Source organism: Jaculus jaculus, chromosome 19 (genome assembly GCF_020740685.1).
Source record: "Jaculus jaculus isolate mJacJac1 chromosome 19, mJacJac1.mat.Y.cur, whole genome shotgun sequence".
In the NCBI taxonomy this organism is placed as follows: domain Eukaryota; kingdom Metazoa; phylum Chordata; class Mammalia; order Rodentia; family Dipodidae; genus Jaculus; species Jaculus jaculus.
This window is the reverse complement of record NC_059120.1, coordinates 25653097-25672288: the sequence shown is the minus strand read 5'-3', so window position 1 is coordinate 25672288 and position 19192 is coordinate 25653097. Positions and strand designations below refer to the sequence as shown.

General features: G+C 34.8%; 1 protein-coding gene across 4 annotated transcripts in view; it reads right to left on the bottom strand.

Annotated features, from left to right (window-relative positions):
* Positions 1-437: 437 nt before the first annotated feature.
* Positions 438-19192, bottom strand: part of Ptbp2 (polypyrimidine tract binding protein 2) — a 59913-nt gene continuing 41158 nt past the window's right edge. The window contains exons 8-14 of one of the 4 annotated variants that reach the window (XM_045138232.1): positions 17330-17525; positions 6518-6672; positions 5047-5080; positions 4539-4631; positions 2337-2553; positions 2154-2231; positions 438-1983 (exon numbers count right to left, since the gene is read on the bottom strand). In XM_045138232.1, the coding sequence (XP_044994167.1) occupies positions 1851-1983; positions 2154-2231; positions 2337-2553; positions 4539-4631; positions 5047-5080; positions 6518-6672; positions 17330-17525 (906 nt within the window). In that variant the 3' untranslated portion in view covers positions 438-1850. The remainder of the gene's footprint in view (positions 1984-2153; positions 2232-2336; positions 2554-4538; positions 4632-5046; positions 5081-6517; positions 6673-17329; positions 17526-19192) is intronic. The other 3 variants (XM_045138233.1, XM_004663956.3, XM_004663957.3) reach the window with 3 other exon arrangements.

The window sequence follows — 19192 nt, the reverse complement described above, 5'->3', positions numbered from 1 at the left end:
CCCTTTGTTAAAACTCAGAAGGTAATCTAGAATTAGTAGATCTAGCAGACACAAGAGATGAAAGATGAACTGCAGCAAGAACATGGCAAGTTCAAAAGATCTATTAGTGCGTAACTCCACTGGAGAAAACAAGGACAACAAAAGAGAAAGAAAGAGCTAACAAGCTACAGTAAAAGTCATGTCTTTAAGCAGTAGATCATAAACAGGGTGGGAAATGTTTAATTATGTGTCCTCCTGAAAAAGCACATCTTTTACATTAAAAAAAAGAACAGCTGGTGTATTTTCACAGCATCTAGATTTATTTATGGTATAAAGCCATAGGATTGTAGAATTATTACTCCTTTCCCACCCTGGCAGAGAATAAACATGAATTCAGAAGCACAGTGGAGTGAAAACAAAGAGAGAGAAAGGCAGCAGAGAGAGACAGAAAAGGTGGGTACAGAGCTACAGAAGTGTTTATTGAGCATGCTACAGAGGTAAGCAGAGTACACACAGAATGAAATTAAACAACCATCAAACCTCCCACTTTGTTAGAAAATTAATTTTTAATTGTGCCGCTTTCAAACTATACTGAATTTTACATTCTAAAGATGTAAAAACTCAACTAATAGAAAATATACATGACCATTCTGTCTACATAGATAACAGAATCTATGATCTTGAAACTAAGTACATCAATTTCAAAAAGCATTGGTCATTTAACAGAATCAACAATTCAGATTGACAAGAACTGTTCAAATAAATTTGACCTGTAGATTCTGAGCCATGTTTTTATTAAAGTCAGATCTATTCCTAAATACAAAATATTTTGAAGATTTATTAAAACTGAATATTACAATGCAAGGTAAATTAAGACTAAAGGCACATAAACTTTGGTCCCACCTGGTTGTCAGTTTTAGAAAACTGCCACAAAATTAATCTTCCTGCAAATTTTCGCAGTACACTTTCTTTGTTTGAAAAATACATGCACCAGTTCCTGAACTAGCTAGACCAGTCTGCACATGCTCAGAAATCCACAACCATTTCCAAATCTTAATTACAAACTAAGGATGGCAATATATATTTAAATGCACGTAAGTCATGTCAACTTCAAAAACATCTACGAAAAATATTCAGCCACAAACAAGACATTACTTAGTGCTGACATTTATATGATACGTCCCACAAGAGTGTGTACAAAAAAAGGTTAAGATTCCACAATGCTTTCCACATAGGGCTCAAACTTACAGAAGTCACTTGTTGTCTTAAGAAATTAATACTCTGCATCGTGTTAATTTTAACTAATGCCTACATTCATAACAGAATCTAGACCAGAATTGTGAAATACAAAAGGCCAATGTTTGTTCAAAAGCAAGAAAGCCTAAGGTAGTAAAAACTAAAAATGTTGCTTTATTCTTTCAATTATCAAGTATCTTAATTGAAAGAAATGTGATAAGCCAATAATTCAAAATAAGTTCCAAGCAGGAGAAACAAAAACTTAACCTTTTTACACACCCCTGCCTAAACAAATTTTAACTCCCATTTAACGATGTGCCCTAGACAACCAATTCCTTCTTCTAGTAAATGCACAACAGCAACACTAGTTTTCCTTTGTAAGGCACGTATGTCAACTAAGTTGAAAAAAGAAAGCAAAATTAAACTCAAAATTTAAACAGACAATAAAAATGGCTTCCCTATAAAACAGATGAAATATAGCAGTTAATAACTCCGTCTTTACATATGCCATTTCATTTAAACCAAGGAATGATAACAGCATGAAAAAATCAAACTCTGGTCCCCACTTTTCTGAACAGTCAATAGGTGATGACACCAAACAAATGTGATTCACCCAAATCTTCAGCTCCCCCCTCTTAAATTGTTGACTTGGAGAATGACACTCTGAGATGATGGTTTTCACCAAGGTTGTAGTTATGAAGATCAATCAAGGCCTGGATAGCTTCTTCCACTGTGGCCATCTGAAGAAGAGCCATCTTGTGATCTCTTCTGAAACAAAATTAGGAAATTAGGTACTTTATAAAAACAGTATAAATACTTGAATATTTTTCTCCATTCTAGATCAAAAAATTTCTCACAACAAAAAGACAAAAAAACCACTTGGAGAACATTTTAAATTCTATCAAGTCACTAATTTCAAGACAAAGAAGCTTGCTTACTGAAAAAACTTAAATGCTTTCACAGTGCCCCCAGTGTTAGCAAACAGTGTTCGGAGGTCCTCTTCTGCTACTGAAGGACTAGGAAAATTGGATGGAAAAAGAATAGAGATTAATAAAAATTGTTATGTATTTTTCCAAACAAAAAAATATATATCTTTAATAAACTCCAGCTTAAACACTTACGGGATATTAGATAAGTGAAGGGTTGCAGAAGGAGGAAAAATGTTTTGAAAATTTTTGGATCCAGGTTTCTTAAAACGATGCAGTGGGGAATTACCAAAATCTTTTGTCAGCCCCTGATCATCAAGCCCTTCTCGAGGTAGCTGCACAGTCTGATGTTTAGACAGAGTAACACGAATAATTTTTCCATACATTTTCTGTCCATTCAGATGATTCATGGCTATAAAAAGAATGCCTGTTAGAAAATACTGAAGTTCAAAATGAAGATATTCCTAATTTTAAATTAAAAATTTTTACTTTCTTTACAATTTAAAAATAATTCATGGGGCTGGAGGGATGGCTTAGCGGCTAAGGCATTTGCCTGCAAAGCCAAATGACCCTGGTTCGATTCCCCAGGACCCATATAAGCCAGATGCACAAAGTGGTGTATGCATCTGGAATTTGTTTGCAATGGCTGGAGGTCCTTGCATGCCCATTCTCTCTTTCTCTTTCTTTCTCTCTCTCTCAAATAAATGAAACTTAAAAAAAAATCTTTAAAATTAATTCATGAATTTACCACAGCCATTGGTAATTAAGACTTAAGTTCCATTTTCATTTCTACCAGATAAAGCAAGTCAGATTCTTTCTTAGACGCAAAATCCACAATCTATTTTAGCAACCATGTTAAGTCATATTTTTAACCATTCCTCTAGTTTTCACTGTTTACTGTCATTTTTTAAGAGATATGGATAACTCAATTTTTTCATTTACTTTCCTATTTATATATATTTATTTCTATTTTATATACATAACAACTATATACTTTTATGAATTATGAAGCCCATCATGTTATTACCTACTAAAACTCCTCAGGAACAAAAATCTAAATCCACTCAATAATATAGTTCTACCTCCAGCCTCTTTACAACAGTATTTAGTGAAAGCCTTTACACAGTGTTCATATGTAATATAATTACTTTCTAGAACCTAAGTATTCTAAAGAATTTTACCTTATAATAGTATGGTATCACTTATATGAAAGCAATGCTATGCACATCTCAGATGGTAATGAGGAAAAGTGAAGTATCTGAGAAGACTTTTGTTACTTTGTAGGAATATACACATACACACTGAATATAAAGCAGATATAAAAACTATAGAAAAGAGGAGTAGAGCTGTAACTCAGGGGTAAAATGTATGCCCAGGACACCTAAAACCCTTGGGTTTGGTACCAAGTAATGAAAACAATACCAAAATTTAAAGCAGAACCCAAAAATTAAACAAGGCAATGACTCACCTCAAAGACACATACACTGAAGAAAAGACAATATACTAAACCATTATGAATAGCACTTTTATGTAGGTATTGCCAATTTAAAATTAGAGCCAGAGATCAGATTTGTACTTTGAGCTATCAACTTCTTTGTTAAGAGACACTGAAGTTCTAACCTACTATGTTTGTCTTTTCTATTTGGCCAGTATATCTTGCTTATCTGTAAATTTCAGATGGATATAATATAAAAACATATTGGCCCTCACATCAATTTGAAAGCTAAAAACATGAATAAAATCAGAATATAGCAACAATATTCCTGAATCTCAATAAGTATAAGAATTAGCTAAGAACTTGGTGATATTTATATATATGCAATCACATTGTGAGTTTGCAGTTATATTTCAGATTTAAGTGATTTTCCTGTATATAAGATGAAGACAAAAATCATTTTAAACAAAATTATCAATTAGGTAAGTAGTTAGTTGTACATGTAACTTAACTACAGTACATTTAAGATTCTCAAATAAAAATTAACCATTGGTTCAGAGTTTTCATTTTGTAAGAACTTGGGATCTCTAAGAGACTTTCCCATGACTCTGTAACAAAATTTAGCCAATAAATAACCTAAGAAGAATTAAAATACCATCAAGAATAAGAAATCTACAAACTACAAGTAGGCAGGAATAAAAATCTCATCTGAAAGTTGCTTCTATTTTGGAGCTAACATCTTTTTTCTCATTAGACTGTGTTTAAGAAATAGTATAAAGAAAACAGTAAGTATAAATATATTCTTCAAGTACATGTCCATTAAACATGAACACGTAAAAAGTGGTCATAAAAAACAAATGACTTCTTACTGATATAAAGCGGTTTACTTTCACTCACAAGCATATACTATTTATTTGATTTCAGAATTGGAAATGTATAGATGACATGCAGTTTAATCTTACCCAGCTGTGACTGGTTTCCATCAGCCATCTGTATTAGAGCACTGTCTTTCTTATTGTACAAAATCTTCACGCGTTGCACATCTCCATAAACACCTTTTTTGGAGTCACAGAGAGGTAATCCAAAAATGGGATTAATTGTATGTACGAACCAACTCAAGATTATCTTTCTGACATATCAATGAAACACCCAGACACCAACATGACCACTCACTCAATCAAATCATTCTCACAAATGAATAAAGAAGATCAAGATTTGAACAGTGAATTTTGAAAAGAATAATTTTTGATAAACCCTCAAAGCTATGTGAATGATATTAAATTAAAATCATGCAAAATAAATAAGCATGCATTAAAACAAACTTGTGTCTATGGAGAGTTTTAAATAGCAAAGAAAAATAGCAAAAGATTTACTATTCAACTTTAAGCCAAAAGTGCTAGCTACAAATAAGAATTAAGGTGAAACAAAAATCAAATCAATAATAAAAGTATAGTGCTAACAATAACATACCGAAGAGGGTAAACAGACTTTGGGGCGTAACCATCTTTAGAAGGAGAGAAGAGCAAGCAGCGTAAGACAAGAAGAGAGAAGAGTCGAGGAAGAGCGGAGATGAACAGATCATCCATAACGAAGGGTGGTTCCCGCAGAATGGTGAGGTGGTCATGGATCATGGTTCAAGGCGGTTAATTGGGGCAAGTTGGTCCGAGGAACATTGTTCAAGCACAGAAGCATGAACATAGGGATGGAGACAGGGATGAAGACAAGGACAAGGAAGATAAAGGATAAGACAGGGAGGGGACGGGCATGGGGGAAAGACAAGGAACGGGGAGGTGAACACACAAGGAAAAGGATGAAATGGGGAAGGGAAACAGCAATGCAGAAGAAAAAAATAAGGAATTGGGGAACAAAAAAAAAATAAAATATAGGTCAGTACATAGGAAATGCAGGAATTTGGTCAGAAAATGGTTGGTTTATGTACTGTACAAGAAAAACTGAGTAAAATGTAGTCATCCAAGACAAATATGGGTAAAGTACATCTATATCAAAGAGTAAATTACAGCATTTCATCTCAACATAGGGAAGGAAAGCATGCATAGGAATTTTAAACTTTGAATTTTAACTGCATAAGCATGGCTGGTTATGAAATGCAGGCAAAGTCTTAAAATAAAAACGAAGGCACTCTAATTCAAACATTTTAGCATGCAGAACTGTGAATGATAATAGTATTAAATGATAAGCTTAATATTTATTATTAACAGAGGCCAATTAAAAATGAAACAAGTATTCAAATTAGACAACATAATACATTGGGCTTCCCACATTTCATACCAGCTTTCATAGCAATCAAAATAAAATATATCAGACATAAAATGTACAACTGAAGAAAATAACAGCAATTTTAATAAGAAAAGGGAAGGGGGAGGGGAATAAAGTTTAAAATATTTTCAGAAGACAATGACTAATAACTGCAAAGAAAAAATTACTAAGAAAGACTGGAAGAGTGCCTCGTCAAGGTCTTTGGAAGAACCTTCAAAGAAAAATGTATTAGAGTAGTTCACATAAAATAAGATTTAAAAAATGCAATGACAAATAAGCATGAAATGAACAAGCAAATCATTAGAAAAGGCAAAGGGCAAAATTGTTTTACAATTATATCAGCAAACTTAGACCACATTTGCTTTTATGAACAACAAAAAGATCTTTTAAAAAGCCAAACTACAGTACTTCACCATATTTTTCTTAGGAAAAATAGGTAGTTAGGTTAAAATATATATATAATAATACATATATAAAGAGAGACTGTCTAGGGAAATAAAGTATTATTTCAACAAGTACATGGATTTTATTCAGAAAGAAACACAGAAAATACCTTGGCTAATGAATGTACATAAAAAGAAAGGCAAGTGCAAAATGAAACAAATATGAAAAACTTCCACAAATGAAATGGAGTTGAATATACATTAGAAACGATTTTACTAACCTCTTCATTTAAATTGCTAACCAACAGGACTGTGTTGCCACCAGCTGAGACTCCCGGCATACCCACACGGCCAGCAGCAGCCGCAGCAGCTGCTGCAGCGGCATTGGGAATGGCCAAAGGACTGAGAGCTCCTGGAACAGCTGCAACAGGAAGCCCTAATTTTAAAATAAAGCATATTTTACGAAACACACACAAGTCGTTTAAAAAAACCAATTTAAGCATGATGGCAGCATGGCTTGCAGTTGACCATTCCAAATGGTTCCTGAAAATTAATTTTTATGGTGTTAAGAAAACTGGATTGTTGATATGTGTTGAAGTTTGCAGATAACTGATCACAATATTCATGTTATTTGAATTAAGGTACATACCTGTAGAATGTTAAAAAATACATACACACTACTCCACACCTTTCCTATGGAAAAGCAAACAAAGTGTGAAGAATGTAGTTCTAAGTCAGAGACTTGAAAGAATTCACTCCCATGGTTTATACTGAGAAGGAAAATACTTTAAAAAAATCATCTTCAACATCATGGTAACTCACCCCATTTCTACAAGAACTGTTCTCCTCATAATCTCACTTTTGAAATCACTTACCACTTTTAAACAAATACTACTTCCTTCAATCCACCCTGACCTTTCTGCAAAAATTTCTTTGCCTTATCAACTCTATATTCATGTGGCAACAAGTTTATCAAACAACACTCACACAGAACAAGTGGAACTGTCATTTTCTAACAGACTTTGTTTCAAATTTGTTACCCACCTACCTTTTATTTTCTTCTTCCTTGTACTGTTCCCATTTCTTCAGAAATTTTAGAGGGGATTTCCTTGTCATTACCAACAAATCATGAATACTTCCAACTCTTAAATTCTTATACATAATTTGTTAGTACACACTACTTCACTAAAGAATTTGTGGTTTTGGCTGGAGAGAGATGGCTTAGTGGTTAAGGCATTTGCCTGCAAAGTCTGAGGACCTACATTCAACTCTCCAGGTCCCACAAAAGCCAGATGCACAGTGATGCAAGCAGGCACCCAAGGTGGCACACACATCTGGAATTCCACTGCAGTGGGGGGAGGCTGTGGTGCACCAATTCTCTCATAAAACAAACAAACACCAAAAAGAATTTGTGTTTTTTTGATTTCCCATGAAAAAGACACCAGCTCCCAATTTAAAAGAATGTTGACCTCATGATACCTGCCTAGAAAAGTCCCTTAGGACTGTGGTTCCGTAAGTTCACACTTTATTCCTGTTTCTTCCTTTTTAGCTTTTGTGTGCATTTCTTTAAGAACTGCTGTTACCTTTAGTCTCAGATCTTATTCTTCATTCAAGCTTCAGATTGCTTTATAGAAACAAGTATGACCTTTCACTGGAAGTCTGAACAGTTCTTTAAAAGTCAATTGCTAACCTAAGTTTCTGACATAAATGTTTTCACTCCAATCTCTTAATATAGACTTTCCCATTCTCTCTAAGCATGGTCCCTGGAATGTTGTTCCTATTTATACACATACTCAAGGTTAGTGTTATTAGACAACTTTTTGCCTACTGTCCCTTCAACATTATTTTTCATTTTAGAGATAGTCTAACTTACACAAAAGCAAGCAGACTAGAATAATGAACCACAATGTACTATTACCCAGTTTTAGAAATCACCACATGGACAATCTTGTGTTCACTGACCCATTTTATTTTTAAAGTAAATCCCATAAATAAAGATCTTACTTTGAAAATAGACTAGACATTAGGAAATACAATTACCATTTACTAACATAGTGTCTTTTGTAATCCCACAGCAGACTTTTGCAAGTAAGTATTCTTTGCATTACCAGTTTCTTTACGTTAAATACTATAGGCCTCAACACATAAAAAACTTTTTTTTGCCAACACCAGTAAAAAAGATGTTTATAATTTTCTGGGCAAGAAATCAACTCACATTCAGTATTTTTTTCTTGTACTCTTTGAAAGTGACCTCACCATAGTTAAAAACTAAAACCCACATGTACATACTTGAGCGTTTTCTGGCAGTCTGGTTAAATGCACAGAGCACCCAACTTCAGCTGACTATAGAATGATATTAGCAGTGAAGCTCCAGATGTATCAATGAACTTCAAAATTATTCCTTTGTTTTGTTGCATTTAATTGCCTACCTCATTGCAGACAAAAGTTATTTAAAATGCTGTTAAATTCCATGGTCTTTATGAGATCCAGAATTAATAAACAGAACCAACTAACCAAATAGAACCAACCAAACAGAACCAGCAACTGCAGGCAAAGCTGCTCAGTGAGAGAGCCTCAGGTTCCTGGTACCGTCAGACTTAAAGTGAAGTCATGTGACCAGCCCTTTCCCACAGTAAGAAATAATCTATTGAAAATAATCAAGAAGTTCAAAAGTAGTAAAAATTTTAATCAAAAGCACTGTAAGTATAGCATAACTTTAATAAAAATGTAAGTTGGTGGTGGTGGGGGGGAGCTAAGGAGATGGCTTAGTGGTTAAAAGTACTTCCTTTCAAAAGCCTACTACTGGCTGGAGTTCACATTCGCCTGCCTTCCACATCAAGCCTTTTGTTAATAGCAGCAAGAGATCTTCCTCACTACATGAAGAATAAAAAAGTCAGTGGTGGTGGCGGCACACACCTTTAATTCCAGCATGGGGTGGGGGGGAAAGGGGTGGGGGGGGCACAGAGGTAGGAGGATCACTGTGAGTTGGAATCCACCCCGAGATTACATAGTGAATTCCAGGTCAGCCTGGACTACAGTGAGACCCTACCTAAAAAAAACAAAAACAAACAAAACAAAACAAAAAGACCTTTTTAGGGCTAGAGCAACAAACAGCTCAGTAGTTAAGGCACTTGCCTGAAGAGCCTAATGACCCAAGTTCAATTTCTCAGGCCCCATACAACCCAGCTGCACAAAGTGACACACGTATCTGCAGTATGTTTACAGTGGCTGGAGGTTCTAGGGCACCCATTCTGTTTCTTCTCTCTCTCTGCTTGCAAATAAAAAATTAACATCAAATTCTCAACAATCTCCTTCTAAAGGTCTCACCACTTAATTATCACCACACAGGAAAAAGTTCTAAAACATGAACCCTTGTGGGCAAACTACATACAAACCATCACTCAGGCAGCAATCTGATGGAAAAAGAAAAACCCCAATATTTATGTGTATTGATGAGAGATGAAACTATTCATTCTGTTAGCATCAGTACATGGATAAAGACTGAGTAAGCCTTGACATACATTATCTGTGCACTTGCACATACACACGAACATGCATATATGCACGCACAGGCCCAAACACACACTATCAAAAGGTGTATTTTCTAAACCTCATCATTTCCTCCCTACATTTTCATCTTGATCAGAACTGCATTCAATTCTGAAATTTTTGCCTTAAAACAAATATTTGTCAATATGTTTGTAGCAAGCTTTCATCATTTCATTTCCAAGCACTGTGTAAAATCCTTAGTATATATTTAATTCTCACATAGCCTTAGATGACACAGATTATTATTACTTTGTCTATTAAAAATGTTGTGAACAGAGGATGGGCTGGACTTGTTAACACGCATGCAGTTCTCTTGGGGTAATGCTTTATTCATAAACCATCAGGCCATGTCTCTTTTATCTTCAGAGTAGATATTTTTAATCATATTTATATACTTACACTCCTTCTAATATGCTTTATATTTTCATGAAAAAGCAACTTTATGGCAACTACTGAATTAAAGAGCTTATAATTTTAATCCTGTTTGTTTGATCCATCAATCTTTGTCTTCCTTTTAATCTTTCTATTTTCCGGGGTCCAAAACAAACACTGGTGATTGAACCTGGGGCTTTACTCTTGCTAGATGAGCACTCTAACACTCAGCACAATCAAAAGCCCAATCTTTTTTTAAAAAATAAACAGTATGTGTATTTCCAAAAATTTAATCCTCTTATTCTCAGGAAATTATAAAATAAAGCTTTAAATATCATACCTAGCAGGGCATGGTGGTATCCTCCTTTAATCCCAGTACTTGGAAGGCCACTCTGAGACTCCATAGTGAATCTGGGCTACAGGAAGACCCTACCTTGAAAAACCAACCATACCTTTTGCTTATATAACTCCAACAGAATTCGTAATTCCACAGAGCTTTTGCCAAAATTCAGACTAAAACTCTTGTCTAAAAGACATCAATGAATCTTGTTATCTTACATACCCACATACACATAGGCATCAGCTGATATATTTTAAGAAAAAACAAAACAGTTTTGCTATTATATCACTGCTATAACACTTAATTTTCTATTTATCTAGATTTATACTTTTCCCTCACTTCATTGCAGTAAACTATCAAAACATATACTAACACTTTTCACAAAAGGTGATTGTTTACTACACATCTCATAACCATATTAAAAATATACGAACAGTGTGACAAATGAAATTTTAGGGATATTAAATAAAGGAAAAGATAGTAAAACACACAAAGTAATTCAAAAAGATAATAACCATTTTCTTGATATTAATACTGCTGTGTACACTAGGCTAGCTGGGGTAATGTTTCCATCTCCACCTTATTGTATGTATGAGGGTTGGGATTAAGGCTACCACGTCCAGCTTTTCATATGTTCTGGGCATCTGAACTCAGGACACAAGACTTGTATACAATGAGCACTTTTACATACCGGGTCATCTCTCCAGCCTCTAATTAAAAAAAAAAAAAATTGCACCAGGTGTGGTAACACACGCCTTTAATCCCAGCACTTGGGAGGCAGAGGTAGATGGATCGCTGTGAGTTCGAGGCCACCATGAGATTACATAATGAATTCCAGGTCAGCGTGGGCTAGAGTGAGACCTTATCTTGAAAAACCAAACCAAAACAAACAAACAAAGAAATTTGCTATGGTAAACTACTTTATGAATTGGTGTGAAAATGAAATTATTTGAAAGGTACTGCGGTAATATTCAAATACACAGATATCAAGGGATTGCCTGAAAATAGAAAAGGAGATCAGAGTAAGCAATGCCAACAAAAGTTTAGGGGTGTCTAAGTTGAACTGAAATGTTTAATAATAAAACTTAAAAGAATTACATGATGGACCAACTCAAAAGTAACAAAGAAAGAAAAAGCTTTCAAAAATATTTTAAAATACATTTATTTATTAATCTTAGGAGAAGAAAAGTAAACCCAACTTCACAATGCAATAGTGTCAGCAGACACATTGCACCAGTAGATCCACAATGAAACAAATTAAGGGCTAAAATATTGCCCAATGGTTACAAAAAATCTTTTTATAAAGATAGCACAAATACTTTACTGAAATACTAAACATGGGCATATAAAAAACTTACAACTTGGTTCTAGAGCAGTTGTTTTCAACTCTTATTTCAATAAAACCAAGTTGTGATCTTAAAAAATATGGAAGCCTTGGACCCACTCCCTATGATTCTCAGTTTGTGGCCAGACCTGGTTATGATTTCAATGTTCTACAACTTTGAAACATTACTTTCTAAGGGTAAAAATTTATCTTCATTTGAACAAAAACATTTTTTCATAACTACCAATATTTATGTTAGCAAATGGCTCATCAAAAACTTGCTTTTGCCTTTGTAAATTATAAGAATTGCTGTGTCATTCAACTTAAACCATAAAGAAAGCTCTATTCTAGTCTCTCAATGCTTCAAGTATAGACAACATGATCACAAAAATTACTTTTAAAAATTTTCAATATGAACCATCTTTTAATCATTTGACAATTTTTTTTTTTTTTGGTAGTAGTTGTTTGTTTGTTTTGTTTCAGGTAGGGTCTCTTAGCCCAGGCTGACCTGGAATTCACTCTAGCCCCAGGCTGGCCTGGAACTCACAGCAATCCTCCTACCTCTATCAGATTTATAAATAATTAAAAGGACTCTGTTCTTAGAACAAGCTATATTTTCTGCAAACCAATTTCTACCATTAAAAATACATAAATGGTAAGTTTTGAATAGTTTAAAATAAAATTTGTTAAGTACCTAAGTAGCCCATATAAATTTATCAAAATAAAGGGGTTCCATATTAATTATTTTATAAGTTCTAAGGAAAACAGAACAAGAAACAAATCTCACCACATCAAAATGGTTTTAATTTGAAGTCACCTGATTAAATAAGGGGCAAAGTAACAGAAAAGACTTAGCTACCATCCTAAAAAGCATGTCTTCGTTAATGCAGTATCAGACACTCTTGTACAGAATGTTGGGAGACAACCTTAAAAAAAACCCAGCATGGGCTGAGAGATGGCTCAGCAGTTAAAAGTAATTGCTTGCAAAGCCTGAAGGCCTGAGTTTGATTCCCCAGTACCCACATAAAACCAGATGCACAAAGGGGGTATATGCATTTGGAATTCGTTTGGACTGGAATGACATACCCATTCTCTCATATTCTCTCTTTCTAATAAATACAAATACTTTAAAACAAAGCACTAAGCTGGGCATACAAACACACACTATATAAACATGGCACCAGCTTCAGCTACAGAGCAAAACTATAAAGAAAAAAAAAAGCAGAAAATAATTTTGTGGCTTCTAAATGGGTATTTTAGAATTGAGGTGATTATATAAATCTACTTTTTCTATAAGTTAACTATTTTAAATTATACAAAGTTGAATGCTCAGCTCATACTGAATATTAACCTTTAACAAGTACTGTATAAAAATGAACTGCATATCCTAATTTAAAGAATCCAGACAATCTAAATTAAAAGAAATTATAAATATCAAATAATTTTAAATTACAAACTAGTTTACAAAAACAACAGACATTTTCTTCAAATTAACTTCCTATGAGATTAAGAAACAAAGCCAGGTGTAGCAGACAGCTTCAGGTTCACTGAGATGAACTTTCAGACCAAGCACAGTTATGGAAGAAGGGATTTATTGAAGCTTACAGATCCAGGGGAAGTTCCATAATGGCAGAAGAAGCTGGCCTGCCTTCACAGGTCCAAGCAGAGAGAGGGAAGTACAAGCCTAAAGGTCAAAAGCCACAGCACACTTCAGGAACTCCAGCCAAGCACACTTTGCATATCTTTACATTGAAATCTGAAACCCATCATCACACCTTAAGATCACCCAGTGACATTGCCTCCAGCAGGTGGCTACAGATGCAAACTACAAACAACTGAATATATTGGGGCCACCTATTCTATTCAAACCACCACATCAGGGATGAAGAGATGGCTCAGCAGTTAAGGCATTTGCCTGCAAAGCCAAGGGACCTCTGTTCAATTCCCCAGGACCCATGTAAGCCAGATGCACAAGGGGGTACATGTGTCTGGAGTTCATCTGCAGTGGCTGGAGGCCCTGGTGTGCCCATTCTCTCTCTCCCTCTCACTCTCTCTCTCAAATAAATAAATAAAAATAAAGTAAAAGAAGGAAGGAAGGAAGGAAGGAAAGAAAGGTGGGAGGGAGGGAGGGAAGCAAGCAAGACAGCCAGCCATTTGCAATTACAATCTCAGCACTAGACAGGTGAAACAAGGTAGGTGACCAAGAGAACAAGGCCAGTCTAGGACACACAGCAAGTTCCAAGCAAGTCTACACTACATAGTGACACTGTCTTTAAAAAAAAAAAAAAAATTCAAGGATAACAAAGGGAAAATTAGATCAACCAGCCCTACACACAGTTCATGTTAGCTTAACTTAAATCCATCGTTGTTTGGAAACAAACTGCAAAAGTATCACTAACTTTTTAACATTTTGATTCAATAATTCTAGAAATACAGTCTAAAAAATAAGGCAAAAAATTTAAAGCATGAAAATAGAATGTCCACTTTTAAAGATATGTCAATTTGCATATTTAGTCATTAAAATTGTTTATTAAAGTATTTTAAATGGCAGCTATAATCATATATAAAACAAATACTGTATGATTTTAATTTTGTATAGAAGAGCTTCTAGGAGGAAGAGATACATGAAAATATATGACATATGAGTACTCTCTCTCTCTTACAGTTTAGGGCTGGAGAGATAGCTTAGCGGTTAAGGTGCTTGCCTACAAAACCCTAGGGACATCAGTTTGAGCCCCAGTACCCACATAAGCCAGATATACAAGGTGGCACAAGCATCTGGAGTTAGTTTGAAGTGGTTAGAGGTCCTGGCACATGCACACTTTTTCTCTAATAAATACTAAAAAAAATAAAAATTAAAAAACTCAGTTTATTTCTGGATTGTTTAAAGTTAAAATTCACCTACTTTTAATACTATTTGAAGGTAGTTATAAGAAGATACAAAACCGGGCTGGAGAGATGGCTTAGCGGTTAAGTGCTTGCCTGTGAAGCCTACGGACCCCGGTTCGAGGCTCGGTTCCCCAGGTCCCACGTTAGCCAGATGCACAAGGGGGCGCACGCGTCTGGAGTTCGTTTGCAGAGGCTGGAAGCCCTGGCGCGCCCATTCTCTATCTCTCCCTCTATCTGTCTTTCTCTCTGTGTCTGTCTCTCTCAAATAAATAAATAAATACTAAAAAAAAAAAAAAGAAGATACAAAACCATTAGAACAGAAAAAAAGATGGAGTAATTTAGGAAGAAGAAATAAATTCATCACATTTACATCAGAAAACACTCTTCCTTTCTATGAGAAAGAAATGCAGAAACAAAATATATCCTCCTAAAAAGGTCAACTCAGAACTGCACGGTGACTCTAAACTGATTAAGAACCAGGCAAGAGTTGGAGGCTCAATTCAATGACAGTCATTATCTAGCATGCAAGATGGGGCTCTGTGTTCAATCCACAGCACTCCTGGTAAAAATGAAAAGCAACAAAAAGAGCCATTCACATGCTTTTGCTTAAGAAATGTAGCACACTGAACAGAAGAGTGAATTGCAAGAGCCTCATAATTTTTATGCAGAAGGTTTAACTTCTTCCTCTTTTCACTGGCTAAAATATTTTCACTAATTATAAGGAAAAGTGTGATGATATCCCTTGAAAAATCCAGGATTCCAAACATTTAATTATATCCAAGTGGACAAACAGGTTCTAGTAGAGGATTATTATGCACCAAGCTTAATGCTTCCTTCTTAGTATTTTACCTTAAAATTGTTTCTTATCTAAGTTGTATATGAACTTACAACCTCAGAAACTATAAAACCTTTTTAAAAAAGTATTTGTTTTTTATTTATTTTATTTATTTATTTGAGAGAGAGAGAGAATGGGTGCAACAGTGCCTCCAGCCACTCAAACAAACTCCAAATGCATGTGCCACCTTGTGCATCTGGCTTATATGGGTCCTGGGGAACTGAACTGAAGTCCTTTGGTTTTGCAAGCAAACACCTTACTCGGTGAGCCATCTCTCCGGCCCAGAAACTATAAAATCTTAACGCTAAGTATTTAGCTATTTTAAGGATTTAATAATATACCTGTCAAGTGTTTAGAATAATTAATACCTAATTGCTACTCAGAAATGTTGAATCTTTTTATTAAACTTTTTATTTATTTGCAAAGAGGAAGGAAGGGCAAGGAGGGAGGGGAGAGACAGAATGAGAATAAATGAATATGAATATGGGTGCACTCGAACTCCAGATGCACGCACCACTTAGTGTACCTGGCTTCACATAGGTACTGGGGAGTTGGACCCAAGCTGTCAGGTTTTGCAAACAAGTGCATTTAACTGCTGGGCCATCTCTCTCGTCCAAGAAATGTTGATTCTTTTTTCTTCTCTAATAAAAGCTCAGCTAGTAAAGAGTTTAGTAATCCATTTTAAGAGTTAAAAGCAAATGCTGTAAATTATATATTGCTGTCTCAATTTGGAGTTTGCCTTTTAAAAGCTGTATACTATCAAAGATATTAACCTGTAAGCCTAATCAATGGAATAAAGGAAGGCTTCAACCAGGCCCACATGGCAGCAAAGACTTTGTCAGTAAATTGTTAGCAACCTAAAGTACTTCCTCTTTGAGTTGCTGTGAATAGCAATGTCTTTGCCAAGAATCAGAAAGTTAGAATAAAGGTCAGCTTTGAGATCACAAAACTCACCGCTGTAACAGTTTATTTTTTAATGATGTACATAAACTAAACTGAAAGAGCTAATTTCACAACCATCCATCTTGGATTCCTTATGAATAGAAATCTTGGTTTAACGGCAATCTTAAAAACATCAGAAAACAAATACTTTTCAAACATTTTAAATCCAAGCAAACCATAAAATTCCACCTGAAGTGAATCAATTGTTAAATTCTACTCCTAAAGCAAATATCTTTAATTCTATCAACTATTGATAACTTTTACACTGTAATTTTAGTAGATGGCTCAAACACATTGTAAGACATGGAAAAGCATAAAGAAGGCAAAATGCAGTAGAAGGGCAAAGCAAAAATGTTCAAATGTATATGTATTTTTAAGACATGTTGTAATATGCTTTGAAATCCGAAACTCCTATTCTTATCTTTGTCTGCAAACATGTCACTGTTACAACACTCTACTTAGCTTTGTGGAATAGGCATAGCAGAAACCTTGGGCTTACATTTAACCATAGACAGTATGGTATCAAATCTAAAACATAAATATTTCAATACAGTCAAGTATTTTTTTCAAGTTTTTCTTTTAAGAGAGTGTTATGAGAGAGAAAGTAAGGTGGTGAGAGGACAGAAGTAGTATAATTTTAATTATGCTTAATAGGAATACCTTTTGCCTTTCTTCTAATAGCATTTGTATACCTTCTTACCTGATAAAACTAAATCTCTTGAAATATAAATGTAATTGGTTAGGGTTTGCAAGAAATAAATCGTTATACTTACTGGAATTTAACACTCATGTTCCCAATTACTGGCATGGGAGAAAAGTGGGATAGACATGAAAAATCATACCTAAAAGGGATGTCTCCTTGGCAAATGCTGCAGCAATAGCTGGGTCCAATGCAGGCTGGCCATCTCCAGATGGAAGATCAGGTCGAGTATAATCCCTACTTTTATCATTGTTGTATTTTACATTCAAATTCACAAGTTTGGAAAAATCAATCCTTAGGGTACAGCAAGCATTATAAATATTTTGACCATCTAGGGCCTGTGAAAGTGAATAAAGTATATCAGCCATCTTAAACTAGGAAGGAAAATGAGCAAAAACAGGGAAAGAATTCAAATTTCAATACACCATGCCTTACTGCTTCTGCTGTAAACCTTTTCGTTTCACCTTCTAATCAATAATCATCAATGTTAAGATTTTTATTTAAAAAAAATATAAGTAGCTTTATTTTAAAAAAAAACCTTGTAATACACATACAGTCAATCCTACCAAAGCTAGTAGTATTTACTAGCTTATACAATGACACTACTTATATGAAATGATAAGAGTTTTTAAAGGTAGCTGCTGCTGGATATCACACAGAATGAGTTTTCTCAAATCCAATAAATGCACCATTAAGGATGTAGATGCTAATTCCTATGAAATGAGGTAAAAACTAGCATTTACTGAAGATAGGTTTAACTTCTCCAAGAAACTACTAAGATACAGCGTCAAGCCTAGAATTAAAAGCCTAGACTTTATTAAGTCATCTTAAATTATTTAACTTTTTCAATCTCACTTCTTAATCTAGAAAGCAGAAATGACCATGGCTTCCCAGCTTCTTCAAGGTTCCTAGGAGGATTAAAATCAAGAATCACATGTTTCAAAGTCCATTGTGAATGAATGACTATGCTGCTGTGAGGATTTTTCAGGTTTTGTTCTGCTGCTAGATCATTGCCATGTCTAGTCCAGAATATAGACACCAACTATAAAATGAGAATATAATGTTAATTATTAGAAAAGTGACAGTGTCTAACTGAAAGACAAACAAGTAACAATAAAAGCAGCAGCAGCAACTCCCATGTTACAATACAGGATTGGTGAAAACTCAGAGGATTTCATAGATATCAGGACTTGAATTATATTTGAGTCAAGCCACACATCACATAAAAGTACCCATCACTATGTAACAGTAGAAGCCAAGTTATCAACTTTTATCAGCCAGTGCAAAATACAAGACCCAGTACCGTGGTGGAAAGACAAGCAATGCACTAAGGGAGCACTCCTACAGGAAAAGCAAAATAATAGAATGGTTGATTCTACACAGTAATCAATGGCAGCCATGTACTATCAAAAGACACATTGCAAAAACTTACTTTAGGTATTTATTTCAATATTATCTAACAGAAAATATGACCTTGTAAGCTCAAAGCGCCTCTAGTGAATATTAAAGCATTGATGAGAAAACACTGAGTGGCAATAAAACAAATATAAGCAAGTTTATGAGAGCTCAGTTATTGCCTAGCAATGAGTGCCAAATGTCCAAAGAATTGACCAACAGTTAAAAGCCCTCCAAAAACCTTTCGGCATGTTCATTTTTAACTTTTAGAAAAGTATCTTTATGTAGATGGAAAATACACAATTACAGCTGGAAAACGCCCAAGCAAGAAGAGGAAAAGCAGGAGGTGAAAATACATGGAAACAGGAATCCAGGCATTTTCAACAACTGCCTGAATAATAGTAACCACAAATAAGGTAGACAGAAAAACCATACTAAGTGTATGCAAGCTCACTTCAAGCTGTGCTGTATTCATAAAATCCAGGAAATAATACTGGCACACAAACCAGTCCTGTGGTGTAGCAATCAGGAATGGAGTGATCTGGTTGAAGCAGAAGCTTCTGACAGTTAAGGCTCAAAATAATCTGTAGTTAATACCACTGGAATGTTC